A 15,433-nucleotide genomic window follows, 5' to 3' on the forward strand; every position below is an offset into this window, starting at 1 on the left:
AATGTAAAGATGAATGAAATGGTGCTAACCATTTTGTCCATTGAGCGTGGCCGTTGCCAGTATCACCTGTCTGGCCCTTGTGCTGGTGGCACATAAAAGCACCCGCTACACTCTCTGAGTGGTTGGCATTAGGAAGGGCATCCAGCTGTAGAAACTCTGCCAGATCAGATTGGATCCTGGTGTACCCTTCTGGCTCGCCAGCCCACAGTCAAACTGTCCAACCCATGCTAGCATGGAAAACGGATGTTAAACGATGATGATGATGATGATGATCAACTTATCTCTTTTGATAGCATATTTCTATTGAAATATTTTGTAATTGCTTCAATTAATTTTTTGAGAATAATAAAGAATTTAGTTAAATGACTCTTATTATTAGGCTGGTGGCTGGAACATAAATTAAAAGGAAATTTTGGTGGAAAGTTTTAATCTAGATCCCTTTAACACCAGAAACTTCTACCATAGAACTGGAAGTGGTCTCAGATGGGTTGAAATCAGTCAAATCATCCAACCCATGCTAGCATGGAAAGCAGATGTTAAACGACGACGATGATGATGATGATGATGATGATGATGATGATGCTAACAATCTTGCCAGCTTGCTGCCTTGCTTTAAAGACTAATATAACAGAAGCTACAAAAAATGGTGTCCCACTACCTACATGATTCAAATATTGTGTCTGCCATAAACTGTAGAGCTGTGTTGAGTACTACACCAAAAGTGACATCGCAATTAGAAGACCTAAATCATAATAGCAGCTTTTTATTGGAAATTGCAGTCCACACAGTATCAAAATGAAGTTGTTCAATCATTTATTTTGTTTAACATCTATTTTTTCCCACGCTGGAATGGTTTTGACAGGAGCAAATTTTAAGGCAGAAATTTTACAGCATGATGCATTTCTCATCATTAAATCTTATCAGTTTCTCAAGTAAAGGATTTTTTATTCCGGAGGAAATCAAAAGCACTGAGATAGCAAATGATTTTGCTGACAGGAAATGTGAATGAACTTCACCAGTTGCATGCAAAACACGTGTGAGGACATCACCATCTGCAGATGAGCTGAAAATAGTGATACTACAGATTTTACCTGTACCTCAACATAGTTCTGTAAGTGTTCACACAAATATACACACATGCCCATACACATACGACAAGGCTTCTTTCGGTTCCCTCTACTGAATTCCAAATTTGCACACAGGCGCAGGAGTGGCTGTGTGTTGAGTAGCTTGCTAACCAGCCACATGGTTCCGGGTTCAGTCCCACTGCGTGGCATCTTGGGCAAGTGTCTTCTGCTATAGCCTCGGGCCGACCAATGCCTTGTGAGTGGATTTGGTAGACGGAAACTGAAAGAAGCCTGTCATATATATATATATATATATATATATATATATATGTATGTGAGTGTGTTTGTGTGTCTGTGTTTGTACCCCTAGCATTGCTTGACAACCGATGCTGGTGTGTTTACGTCCCCGCAAAAGGAGACCGATAGAATAAGTACTGGGCTTACAAAAAGAATAAGTCCCAGGGTCGAGTTGCTCGACTAAAAGCGGTGCTCCAGCATGGCCACAGTCAAATGACTGAAACAAGTAAAAGAGTAAAAGAGTAAGGCAATTGTCTACTCATGGCTATAGTAAAAATAATTGCTCAAGGTACCACACAGTGAAACTGAACCTCAATCCAGGTGATTGACAAATGAACTTCTTCACCATACAGCTATGTTTGTGCTTATGATCATCAACATAATCACCATCATCATTTAACCCTTTGGGGATGGAGCCTCATTTGGTAGTTTAGTGCCAAGAAGACGGAGCCCCTTTTCACAAGCCTTGTAGAGGGTATGCACTTATTTTTAGAGAAAACTACAAAAAATAAAGTAATTAGGCGTAGGATTGGCTGTGTGGTAAGTAGCTTGCTTATGAACCACATGGTTCCGGGTTCAGCCTCACTGCGTGGCACCTTGGGCGAGTGTCTTCTACTATAGTCTCAGGATGACCAAAGCCTTGTGAGTGGATTTGGTAGATGAAAATTAAAAGAAGCCTGTCATATATATGTGTGTGTGTGTGTATATGTTTTTGTGTCGGTGTTTGTCCCCCCAACATCACTTGACAAGTGATGCTGGTGTGTTTACATCCCCATAGCTTAGCAGTTCGGCAAAAGAGACCGATAGAATAAGTACTAGGCTTACAAAGAATAAGTCCTGGGATCGATTTGCTCGACTAAAGGCAGTGCTCCAGCATGGCCACAGTCAAAATGACTGAAACAAGTAAAAGAGTAAAAGTGTAATTACTTTACATATATAAGCTATATAGATTCTTGTAGGAAATTGAATGAACTAATACAATCTTCTTTATTATTTGTCTTTTTCAGCTGACAAATCAGCCTTGTTGTCCCCTAAGGATTAATGTCCATTCTCTATGCTGGCATATAACATATATATATATATATATATATATATAATATGAAGATAGGAAAAATTGTAAGAACACTTGTGGGATTTGAATGTCATATCTGCTGTACTTTCATTCTGAATATCTTGACATTTATATCATACTTTTGATGCAAAAGTCTGTTATTTATCATGACAAACACTGCACTGATGCAGTAGAATAGCCTGTCCTGATATTTGTCAAAGGTTTGGCTATAGAGACAAGCATGGCTGCGTGATAATAACCACATGTTTCCAGGTTCAGTCCCACTGTATGGCACCTTGGGTCGAACAAAGCTTTGTGAATGGATTTGATAAATAGAAACAGAAAGAAGCTTATCGTATATATCCATATCTAAAATATTAGTACTGGGGTTGATCCATTTGGTTGAAATTCTTCAAGATAGTGCCCCAACGTGACTGCAGTCTAATCACTAGAACAGGTGAAAGGTAAAACATAAAATATATATTTTCTTTCTTTTATCCATAATAAAGTTTGCATGCGTGTGTGTGTGTGTATGTGTGTGCATGCATGTAGATAGATAGATAGATAGATAGATAGATAGATAGATAGATAGATAGATAGATAGATAGATAGAGATAGATAGATAGATAGATAGAGATAGATAGATAGATAGATAGAGATAGATAGATAGATAGATAGATAGATAGATAGATAGATAGATAGATAGATAGATAGATAGACAGACAGACAGACAGACAGATAGATAGATAGATAGATAGATAGACAGACAGACAGACAGACAGACAGATATAGATAGATAGATAGATAGATAGATATAGATAGATAGATAGATAGATAGATAGATATAGATAGATAGATATAGATAGATAGAATAGATAGATAGATAATAGATAGATATAGATAGATAGATAGATAGATAGATAGATAGATATAGATAGATAGATATAGATAGATAGATATAGATAGATAGATAGATATAGATAGATAGATATAGATATATAGATAGATAGATATAGATAGATAGATAAATAGATAGATAGATAGATATAGATAGATAGATATAGATAGATAGATAAATAGATAGATAAGTTTCTTTATTGGCCACACAGGGCTGCACACAGATGGGACAAGTTACAAGGTAGAGCTTTTCTTTTGGGGGATGAAGAGAACAAAAAACAAAAGAAAAAAAAAGGGGGTGGCGTAGGTTTTCAATCAAGAGGGATCGTAAAAGGGAAGAAAAGAACAAAAAAAAAATTGAATAAAATAAAAAGAATAAAAAGAAAAAAAAAAGGAAAAGGAACAAAAGGAAAGAGAAATGAAAAAAGAAGAAAAAAGGGGAAAAAAAAGGGGAAAAAAAAAGAACGATCAATAGGGATCGTGTATCACAGTGTTATGATATATGGTGTAAAGGGGAAAGCAAGTAAGGTTTATTCGTGGGAAGAAAAGCCTACGAAAAAGACCACGGTAACCTTGGTCAATATTATTATATGTTACCACATTTGTTTGCAAGTGGGTAACCCTCTGATTTCAATTTCTGGGTTCATAGGATTATGCTCAAGGTGGCTTCGTCATTCATACGTGCCATCCTTGCTACATTCACCCATCTTTTTTTAAAACATTCGCTAGACAAAACTTGCCTCTCTACTCTCACTTTCCTTTTCAAGTGGTACTTGAAGAAGTTGATGAGAGATTGACCAGAGAGGAAAGTGTTTGTCTCCAATCCTTTCAGATGCGTCCACCAGATACATTCTTTCGCCATAGCCACAAGGATGATGAAAATAGCTCTTCCTTCCCGTTTGAAGGAAGGAGGCGTGACAATATTGACGATAGACTCAGCTGATAAACCAACTCGTCCCACACGTGACAGCAGTTGTTCAGACAGATATAGATATAAACATATACAAGTAAGTATTTATGTAATAAATCATCATCATTTAATGCCTGTCCAACCCATGCCAGCATGGAAGGTAGACATTAAATGATGATTTATGGAATTATAAACACTTACAGATGGGTCAAACCTGCAATCTGCATAGGCATTTGGAATGTTGAGAATCTGCAAAAAAAAAAAAAAAAATTATAAAACTGAAATAGAATCTCACACAAATTTAACATATGCAGAAAGACCATACTGAAAAAGGATTTTTTTTTTTAATATACCATTCGTCTAAAATGGAGAATAGAGCATATATATATTCATGATGAAAATCAAACTCAATTTTTATTTTTCACTGTTTTTACATAACCAGACGCATACAAATACATACATATGCACAGAACGTAAGCACACACATAAACAAACCTCAATCTCACACATGTAATTCATCTGCCTTCTGTGCATTTTATAACTGCCATATAAATAGATACTTCATGAAACGGTGAGCAGTAAACAATAAAAAAAATATAACATATTTAGTTTGTCAGTGAAAGTATTAATATCCACAATGAAATTTTCAGCAAATCACGCAAACATTGCTTAACATTGACTAATCGATCTCCTTCCATTATTATTATTATTATTATCATTTTATGCTTGACTTTAGCTTTACATCTGTACATGTTGGCTCCAAGTCTCAGCGCATGACCTTGCAGGTGGGGCCCAGTTAGAATTTTCTTCAGGTTGAGTAGCCCATCCTACTCAAAAGGTCCCTGAATAAGGATTGTTTAAGGATGTTGAATGAACCACCCATGTTTCCAAAGGTGAATTATCCAACACACGACTATGATGCTCCCTCACTACTTCTGGTACTGCATTAGGGCAGTTATTATTATTATTATTATCATTATCATTATTATTATTATTATTATTATTATCATCATCATCATTATTATTATTATTCTATGTTTGACTTTAGCTTTACCTTTGTACAAGTTAGCTCCAAGTCTCACCCAGAGACCTCAAGAGACAACAAGTTGGAAGATCATGTTGGTTTTATGCCTAGGGTGCCATATATTTGGTTTTGTACATAGTGTTGTTCTAGAGAATGTTTAAGAAACCATAAGAAAATTATGTTTGTTTTAAAACTTGAGATTACATAGAAAGAATTTTGTGTAGGATAAGAGCAGTTCCCATGAGCACTATCTTTTGAATTTCTGCCATTTTGGGGTTTCCTGGTATCTGAGTTAGGTAGCAATCAGTCCCTTTTGCTATCATTCCCAGGGCACCTATGATAACAGGTATTGTTTTAGTCTTCAGGTTGCACATTTTGCTAATTTCTATTTCAAGATCTTTATATTTGCTCAGTTTATTATTATTATTATTATTATTATTATTATTAAGGCAGCGAACTGGAGGAATTGTTAGCATGCTGGGCAGAATGTTTAGCAGGATTTTGTCTGTCTTCACATTCTGAGTTCAAATTCAGCTGAGGTCAACTTTGCTTTTCATCCTTACAGAGTCGATAAAATAAATACCAGTTACACACTGCGGTCAATGTAATTGACTAGTTCCTTCCTACAAAATTTCAGGTCTTGTACTTTAGTAGAAAGGATTATTATTATTATTATTATTATTAAACAGAGTCATTAAAGCATCAGAACAAAAAAATGTCTGGTGGTCTTTCTTCCAGTCCTTTAAATTTTGGTTTCAAATCCCACTGAAGTCAAATTACATCTTTTAGGGGTCAGTAAAAATAAAGTAGCAGTTGACTAAATCCCAACCCCTTAAAATTGCTAGCCTTGTACCTAAATCATAATAATAATAATAATAATAATCATAATAATCCTTTCTCCTAAAGGCGTAAGGCCTGAAATTTGGGGTGAGAGAATAAGTTGATTACAATGACCCCAGTGTTTCATTGGTACTTAATTTGTCAACCCTGAAAGGCAAAAACTTCCCATTCTGACAAAAGGCCAGCAAGTTCAGGGAAGGGGTAAGTTGACCTCAGCAGAATTTGCATAATAATAACAACAATAATTATAAGTCACAGAGCAAATAAAGAATCAGTGGGAAAGGAGACAAAAGTATCAGCCATCTTGAATGAATGCAGTAAACTAGAACAAAAAGAGTATAAACACAAACATGTATAAATCACAAGTCAGAGGCTGTGATAGAAAATGATAATTGCAGGTTTTATGGGACTTCCCCAAAACTGGTTCTTAGTTCATCGACACCCTCAAAAGGATGAAAAGCAAAGTTGACCTCGGTAGAACTTGAACACAGGACATGAATTCAGACAAAATGCCACTAAGCATATCGCCTAGCGTGCTAACGATTCTGCCAGCTCGCCACCTTAAATAATGATAATAATAATAATAATAAGCAAAGTACCAGGACCTAGCTATTGAATTACAGAGACTATGGAAAGTGTAGGTAAAATAAAATATATCCCAGTGGTTATACGTGCATTAGGAACTATCCCTAAAGATCTGAACAGATGGATAGAGGAAATAGACATAAAATCAGGTTTACTACAGCTGCAGAGAACAGTGTTATTAGGGACAGCTAGGATATTTAGGAGGGTTCTTGGCATCTAAGGTTACTTGCTGTAACCCGATAGGTGGGTTCTCGGCATCTAAGGCAACTTGTAGTCTGATGCTAGGATTCTTTTCTTTTCCAACAGACTAATCTGTTGAGTGTATATGAATAATAATAATAATAATGATTTCTTTCTACTAGAAACACAAAGCTTGAAAATCCTATGGGGGGTGGGCAGGTAGTCGATTACACTGACCCAAATGTTCAAATGGTCCTTATTTTATTGACTCCAAAAAGCATCAGTGGAATTAGAACTCATAACATAAATAAAACAAGAGTAGGTTTCCAGAGAAATATGGTAAGCAGAAAGTTAGAGGAAGATTCTGACAAGCTGAAGTTGATTGTGAGTAATGCATTCAATCAAAATTCTTACAGCCAAGTCATCCAAACTTCTTAGAAATGTACAAAAATAAAAGAAAAAAATGATAAAGAAAGAAAAGATACAAATATGGAAGCACAAAAAGTCGGATATTTATTTATATATCTTTCAGTTTTCATTTTCTGAGAAAACATGCTTTACAAAATACTGCACTAATTTACATAATTACTCTAAATTAATTATTTTTCTACTTGGCATTTTTTATTTATTTTATTTTTTTCCCTCCACATAATTGCTATTAGCGCTTTCGGGTGATACGATATTCTTCATTTTTCCAAGAATATATAGATAGTATCAGAAACATGACCTCCTTGAAAGGAGGTGCCCGGAGAGAAAATTTCAGTTACCTGAGGGGCAATATTTTAGCCTATTAGGAGGGAGGGAGGGAGGGAAGAAAAGAAGGAAGCGAGAAGAAGAAAAAGCCAGGAAAGAGAGGAATGAAGAAAGGAAGAAAGAAAGAAGAAAACAAATACACATACACACATACACACATAAGCATACACAAATACACACATACATGCACAAATGCTTACACAAATACACATATACACACTCACATACATGGTTACACACACACACACACACACACACACACAGAGTCAGTTTTCTCTATTAAGGTATTGAAATATCAGTGTATATTATGGCCTTCAGGCAGAAACACATATTTTACTTGAAACACCACAACCAATATTGGAACCAATCAAACCAATAACATAACAATATATATATGTGTGTGTGTGTGTGTGTGTGTGTTAGAAGAAATGAGGTACTCAGAAATTTGGATGGTTTTATATTTACAGATATTTATTTGTATATTACATGTTTTTATACATCATATATCATATGTTAGCGCTTTCGTCCATTCTGGTAGAGTTTTCAATTAGTAAACTCCACCAGAATGGACAAAAGCACTAATATATGATATAAGTTATATGATGTATAAAAACATGTAATATACAAATAAATATCTGTAAATATAAAACCATCCGAATTTCTGAGTACCTCATTTCTTCTAATATAAAATACCAGTACATCATCTCTAAACCTTCTAATATATATATATTTATATATATATATGCATTATATACACTATATATATTCCTAATAAGAGGACACAAAACTGCAGTATGTCATCTAATTTAATGATTCTGTAACAATAGAAAATAGCTGCTCCTTCACATGCTGGTTTGGTGTTCTATCCTTGAGCTTGTTGCTTAACCCTTTTGTTATCATGTTTCTACTGAAATATGATAACAAAAGGGACAGGTGTGACACAAAACTTGCTTCCCAACTATGTGGTTCCAGGTTCAATCACGTAGTGTGACACCTTGGGCAAGTGTCTTCTGCTATAGCCTTGGGCCAACCAAAGGCCTGTCAGTGGATTTGGTAGACGGAAACTGAAAGAAGCTTGTTGTGTATATATGTGAAAGAGAGAGAGAAAGAGAGAGAGAAATAGTGTGTGTCTGTGTGTCACCAGTGCTTGACAACTGGTATTTGTGTGTTTACATCCCAATAACTTAACAGTTCAACAAAAGAGACCTCAAGTACCAAGATTTTCTAAAAAAAGTACTGAGGTCAATTCATTTGACTAAAATTTCAAGGTGATGCCCTAGTATGGCCGCAGTCCAATGACTGAAACCAGTAAAAGATAAAAAAAGAAAAGGAAGATGAAATATAAAAGGAGTCTCAACATAGGTACATAAGCTTGTTCCAGAGCCCTGTTCATAAACCCTACCATACTGCATTTCCAGCATAGAGAGAAGAGCCTAAAAGTAACCTCTGCCGGATTCCCATTAAAACAGAAATGAACAACACACATAAAAAAAGATAAAATTCTAAAAACAGACAACCATAAACAACCAATCACATTGCATCTTTGTAGTCATGTGTTTATGACTCACTGTTAAGGGTGTCCCCCATAGCTGTTGTTTACTCTTTTACTTGTTTCAGTCATTTGACTACGGCCATGCTGGAGCACCGCCTTTAATCGAGCAACTCGACCCTGGGATTTACTCTTTTGTAAGCCCAGTACTTATTCTATCGGTCTCTTTTGCCGAACCACTAAGTAACGGGGACATAAACACACCAGCATCGGTTGTCAAGCAATGCTAGGGGGACAAACACAGACACACAAACATACATGCACATACATATATATATATATATCATCATCATCATATATATATATATACATATATACGACAGGCTTCTTTCAGTTTCCGTCTACCAAATCTACTCACAAGGCATTGGTTGGCCAGAGGCTACAGTAGGAGACACTTGCCCAAGGCGCCACGCAGAGGGACTGAACCCGGAACCATGTGGTTGGTAAACAAGCTACTTACCACACAGCCACTCCTGCGCCTAATGTTTACTAATTTTTAATCATTAAAAAAGAAAAGATTTTTGTAATGAAATGAGGGTGTGATGAATCCAGCGCTTAGCCAGGTAAACAAGCAAGGCCTAGACTTTTTACAGTTGTGGAAATTATTGAAAATATTTAATCTCCAGATATATAGGCTCCCAGTTTATCCTCATGTATAGTCTGCTTGCATTTTATTGATCAAAGTTCAGCTCAAATAAAATGGAGTTTAATCTTTCTCTCTCTTTTTTTTTTCTTTTTCAGAAAATCGTTTGTTATTTAATTTCATTATTTAGAGAACCATACTTCACATTGTTGTGCAGCTACTGTTTATACCTTGTTCAGAGATTTATTATTGCTCGTTTACACTTTTTCATCACTGGAAAAAAGATATATGTATTTGCATTGGGACCACTTCACATCGAAGACCAGTGATTGTCGTGCACTGACGACGGGTAAATACCCAGAAACCTGGGTCCGTGCGTATCACTTCAGGTCAACAATGGAAAGGATGGCTTCCCTTTTGCAAATACTGATAGGGCACAGAAAGTGTGTCAATAGCCAGCTGGAGAAGATCTTCTCCTGGGGCCACAAGCTACAGTAGCATCCACCCTTAGTGGTTAGCCACATTTAAGTGGCAAATATACTTCACATTGTCATGCAGCTACTGTCTATACCTCATTCAGAGATTTATTATTGCTTGTTTACACTTTTTCGAGATCAGTAACTTTCCGTCACTGGAAAAAGGAAATATGTATTTGCATAGGGACCACTTCGCATCGAAGGCTGGTGATTATCATGCGCTGACGAGGGGTAAATACTCAGAAACCCGGGTCCGTGAGTATCACATCAGGTCAACGTTGGGAAGAATGACCTCCCTTTGCAAATACCAATAGGGCACAGAAAGTGTGCCAATAGCCAGCTGGAGAAGATGTTCTCCCGGGGCTACAAGCTACAGTAGCATCCACCCTTAGTGGTTAGCCACATTTAAGTGGCAAATATACTTCACATTGTCATGCAGCTACTGTTTATACCTCGTTCAGAGATTTATTATTGCTTATCATTTATATATGGGTATCTCATTATGTATATTTTTGTTTCCAGTTATTTGGGAAATAAAAAAAAAAGAATTTAGCAAAACAACGGTTTAATTAATCTGAGGTTTTAAACTAATTATATAAATTTATTTGAAATTTTGAGGGAAAGTTTTAATTTAGATCACTTTAATGCAAGTTTGAAGCATGGAACTAAGGGTTGTCTCAGGTTAGTTGGCACCAAAACGGTTAGTAGGCAGTAATAATAAAATAATAATGCTCAGGTGCACCACAACGTGTCAAAAGTGCATATAAAGTATATTTCAACATAAAATGCCCTAATTATTATTGCATAGCCACAGGTCAACATGATAACTGAACAAACCTGATATCAAGGGCAATCTAGCCATGGCCATCAGGTCCTTCCTTCCTTTTTCTAGGGTATCCAGCCATAGAAACATTGCCAGATCAGACTGGGCTTGGTGCAGCCTTCTGGCTTCCCAGACCCCAGTTGCACCATCCAACCCATGCCAGCATGGAAAGTGGACGCTAAACGACGATGACGATGATGATGATGATGAGTAGTTTAATAACTTAGAGAAACAAACATAATTTCACTCATTGGACCGTGGCCACGCTGGGGCACAGCCTTTATGGATAGAGTCAAACAAATTGACTCTCTTATTATTTTTAAGTCTGGCATCTATTCTATTGGTCTCTTTGTCAAACTGCTAAGTAACAGGAATGTAAACAAACTGACACCAGTTGTCCAGTGATGGTGGGGCATGCACACAGGCACACACACAGACTGGCACACACATAAAATGGGCTTCTTCCACCTGTCATCTACTAAATGCACTAACAAGGCATTGGATAGCCTGAAATTTTAGTAGAAGACACTTGCCCAAGGTCTTTGTTTTTGTTTTTTTTTTGTTCCTTCTCGAGCCATGCCTGGCTCAAAAGGGCTGGTTTCCCAGTTTCATTGGCGTATAGGTTCCTACCTAGATGGGACGTCGGTCCATCGCAGGTGAGTTGCAAGATGCAGGAGGAAAGAGTGAGAGAAAGTCATGGCAAAAGAGTCAGCAGAGGTTCGCCATTACCTTCTGCCGGAGCAGCGTAGAGCTTAGGTGTTTCGCTCACAAACACACACATCGCCCAGTCTGAGATTCGAACCTGTGATCCCTCGACCGCGAGTCCGCTGCTCTAACCACTAGGCCATGTGCCTCCACAACTTGCCCAAGGTACCACACTGTGGGACTGAACTTGAAAACATGTAATTGCAAAGTAAATTTCTTAACCACATGTCCATGTCTCTTTTTGTGTTTTCTTTTTAATTTTCTGTTTTGTTTTATTTATTTATTTATTTATTTATTCTTTTGGTTTTTTCCAATGATGGAGATAATACCAAAGTATTTTCCTTCACAACTAAAGCTAGACAAACGCCAGAAGATATTATAGTACTATAGTGTGATTTTCTCTATTTCAATTTAGCCTTCACAGACAGCTTTCCACTTCATTAAGAAAAACAGTAAAATTCTATATGGACCAAATTAAATTCATTAATTGTTAGCGTTAATCAATGCACAAATTGCTCTATAATATAATCTGATATATATTCGCAAGGAAAAAAAGTCATTTTAATGAAAACAAATTGCATTACACTCATTATGTACAGAAATGTAATTTAGCATTTAAATGCTAAATTTGTTATAATTACCAATCTTCCAGACAACTTACTCGAACAAAAAGACAAAAAAATAAAAAAACACATAATAAAGAAAAGCAAAAAAAAATAATTGTATTAAATACTTACATCTCCGGTTGTTGCTACATGCCCAGTGATGCCAATATTAATTGGATATCTTGGTTCTCTTGACAACCTATACCAGTAGCAAACGAGAAACAAGGAAACAAGTAAGAATGAATTAACAAATTTCACACAAAAACAGCCAATAACAGTAAAGACCATGGATTAACCTTTTGTTGTCCAAATGACATTTCAACATAAGATGCCCTCATTGTTAGTGCACAGCCACAGGTCAACGTGATAACTGAACAAACTTGATATCAAGAGCAATCTAGCCGTGACCATCAGGTCCTTCTTTCCTTTTTCTTTTTTCAAAGGCATCTAGCACTAATATCCTATGTGTCCTTGGGAGTAGCCACTATGTCCTTAAACATATTCAAAGTGTCTTTGGATACTTCTAATATCTTCCGACTTATCCAATTGTCCCTGAATAATTCTAGTATGCCCTTGAACATAGCCAGAGTGTCCCTGAATAATTCTAGTAAGCCCTTGAACATACCCAGTGAGTACTTGAATTATTCTAGTATGCCCTTGAACATACCCAGTGTTTCCTTGAATAATTCTAGTATGCCCTTGAATATACCCAGTGTGTCCTTGAATAATTCTAGTAAGCCCTTGAATATACCCAGTGTGTCCTTGAATAATTCTAGTATGCCCTTGAATATACCCAGTGCGTCCTTGAATAATTCTAGTAAGCCCTTGAATATACCCAGTGTGTCCTTGAATAATTCTAGTATGCCCTTGAATATACCCAGTGTGTCCCTGAATTATTCTAGTATGCCCTTGAATATACCCAGTGTGTCCCTGAATAATTCTAGTAAGCCCTTGAACATACCCAGTGTGTCCTTGAATAATTCTAGTAAGCCCTTGAACATACCCAGTGTGTCCTTGAATAATTCTAGTATGCCCTTGAACATACCCAGTGTGTCCTTGAATAATTCTAGTATGCCCTTGAACATACCCAGTGTGTCCTTGAATAATTCTAGTATGCCCTTGAACATACCCAGTGTGTCCTTGAATAATTCTAGTATGCCCTTGAACATACCCAGTGTGTCCCTGAATAATTCTAGTATGCCCTTGAACATACCCAGTGTGTCCCTGAATAATTCTAGTATGCCCTTGAACATACCCAGTGTGTCCTTGAATAATTCTAGTATGCCCTTGAACATACCCAGTGTGTCCCTGAATAATTCTAGTAAGACCTTGAACATACCCAGTGTGTCCCTGAATAATTCTAGTATGCCCTTGAACATACCCAGTGAGTCCTTGAATAATTCTAGTATGCCCTTGAACATACCCAGTGTGTCCCTGAATAATTTTAATATTCAGTATGTCCATGGTTATATCCAATGTCTAATGTTCAATATGTCATTGAACACATTCAGTGTATCCTTGGACAAATTTAATATCCAAATGTGTCCATCCATTTCTTTAAAACAATAAGGCATGAAAAGACTGAGACTGGCTGCTACTTCTAGCAAGGCAAGCAATCACATACAGGCATCCTTAATGACTCAAAAATACTTCAGTGGACGTCAGACATGCAATACAGCATCAAGTGTTTGATGGACAGTTTCCATTATCTAAATTTAATTACCATTTGAAAAACACTTCGTTAATGTCATGAATGGTCAGCGGAAGGTAAAACAGTAATGACGTATGTGACTGTAACTAATTGCCAGATGAAAACCCGATCACAAACTTAATTTGAAAGATAATAATAATCCGTTCAGTCTTTGTCACAAAAGCAATCAAGCTTCAAAACGGTAGTACATTTACAGTTCAGTTCTATAAAACAACTTATTAATCTAGAAATAATTGTTACTCAGACATAAACTTCAAAGCTACGGCTACAGACCTCATCAGTAATTATAACAGTAAGAGTTTCTGATGCTAACACAAAGCCACAATTGATTAATTCAACCCCACAATGTGATTTGTATTTTATCAACACCTCACTTATCTGCCACCACCCTCGATGCTGTCACATATCAACTGCAGCTCCTACTCACAAGCCTCTCCTATAGCCGTTCAAGAATTTGGACCTGGAGATCTCCATTTCCAGCGACTTCGAGGGTCACCTCCCAGTGGTGTCGGGCGTCAATGAAGACGACCAAAGTGTTTTTTTCCCAAGGTCTGGGGTCTCCCGCCCCTAAGCCCTAGACCATCACCTAATCACCCTTACCCGTCTTGTTGCTTAACAACAACAACAGCTTCTCAGAGGGGACAAACAAGGACAGACAAAGGGATTAAGTCAATTACATCAACCCCAGTGCGTAACTGGTACTTAATTTATCGACCCCGAAAGGATGAAAGGCAAAGACGACCTCGGCGGAATTTGAACTCGGAACGTAACGACAGTCGAAATACGGATACGAATTTCGCTCGGCGTGCTAACGTTTCTACCAGCTCAACATGTCAGTCCATCATTTGCAACAGTTACCTCTTTCCTGCCCACACACCCAGTCCAAATATCAGTATCACCTCACTTAGTCTCACCACCACAAATGTCCCTTGAGGGCACATCTCAACACCCCTTCACCATCATCTCTCTCACTACTGCTCTCTTTATCTTCCTCACTAGCTTGCTCCTCTTTCCCTTCCAACGGGAGGTGGGGTAGCCATGTATCTCCTCTGCAGCAAGACACCTATTTTTGTCCTTTAATCTCCCAACTGGCACAAACCCACTCTTCCCCACAAGCAGCCAAGGAGCTTTGCCTTGCAAGTTGCTTGGTGACCACATCAGTGTTGGTGACATAAAGAGCAGCCAGTATGCTTTGTAAGATGATTGGTGTTAAGAACCGTTAGCATACTGGGCAAAATGCGGTAAGCTGGCAGAATCGTTAGCAAAGGCGGCGAGCTTGCAGAATCATTAGCACGCCATGCCAAATGCTTAGCGGTATTTCATCTGCTGCTACGTTTTGAGTTCAAATTCCGCCAAGGTCGACTTTGCCTTTCATCC

General features: G+C 37.3%; 1 protein-coding gene across 3 annotated transcripts in view; it reads right to left on the bottom strand.

The window, feature by feature from the left end:
• The window catches only part of LOC115209104 (dual 3',5'-cyclic-AMP and -GMP phosphodiesterase 11), a 296,047-nt gene that overhangs the window by 77,251 nt on the left and 203,363 nt on the right, over positions 1-15,433 (bottom strand). For all 3 annotated transcript variants that reach the window (XM_036500862.1, XM_029777231.2, XM_036500863.1), the window contains 2 exons: positions 12,478-12,544; positions 4,424-4,471 (listed from right to left, as the gene is read on the bottom strand). In XM_036500862.1, the coding sequence (XP_036356755.1) occupies positions 4,424-4,471; positions 12,478-12,544 (115 nt within the window). The remainder of the gene's footprint in view (positions 1-4,423; positions 4,472-12,477; positions 12,545-15,433) is intronic.

The sequence above is a fragment of the Octopus sinensis genome, linkage group LG3 (assembly GCF_006345805.1).
Source record: "Octopus sinensis linkage group LG3, ASM634580v1, whole genome shotgun sequence".
Classification (NCBI taxonomy): Eukaryota; Metazoa; Mollusca; class Cephalopoda; order Octopoda; family Octopodidae; genus Octopus; species Octopus sinensis.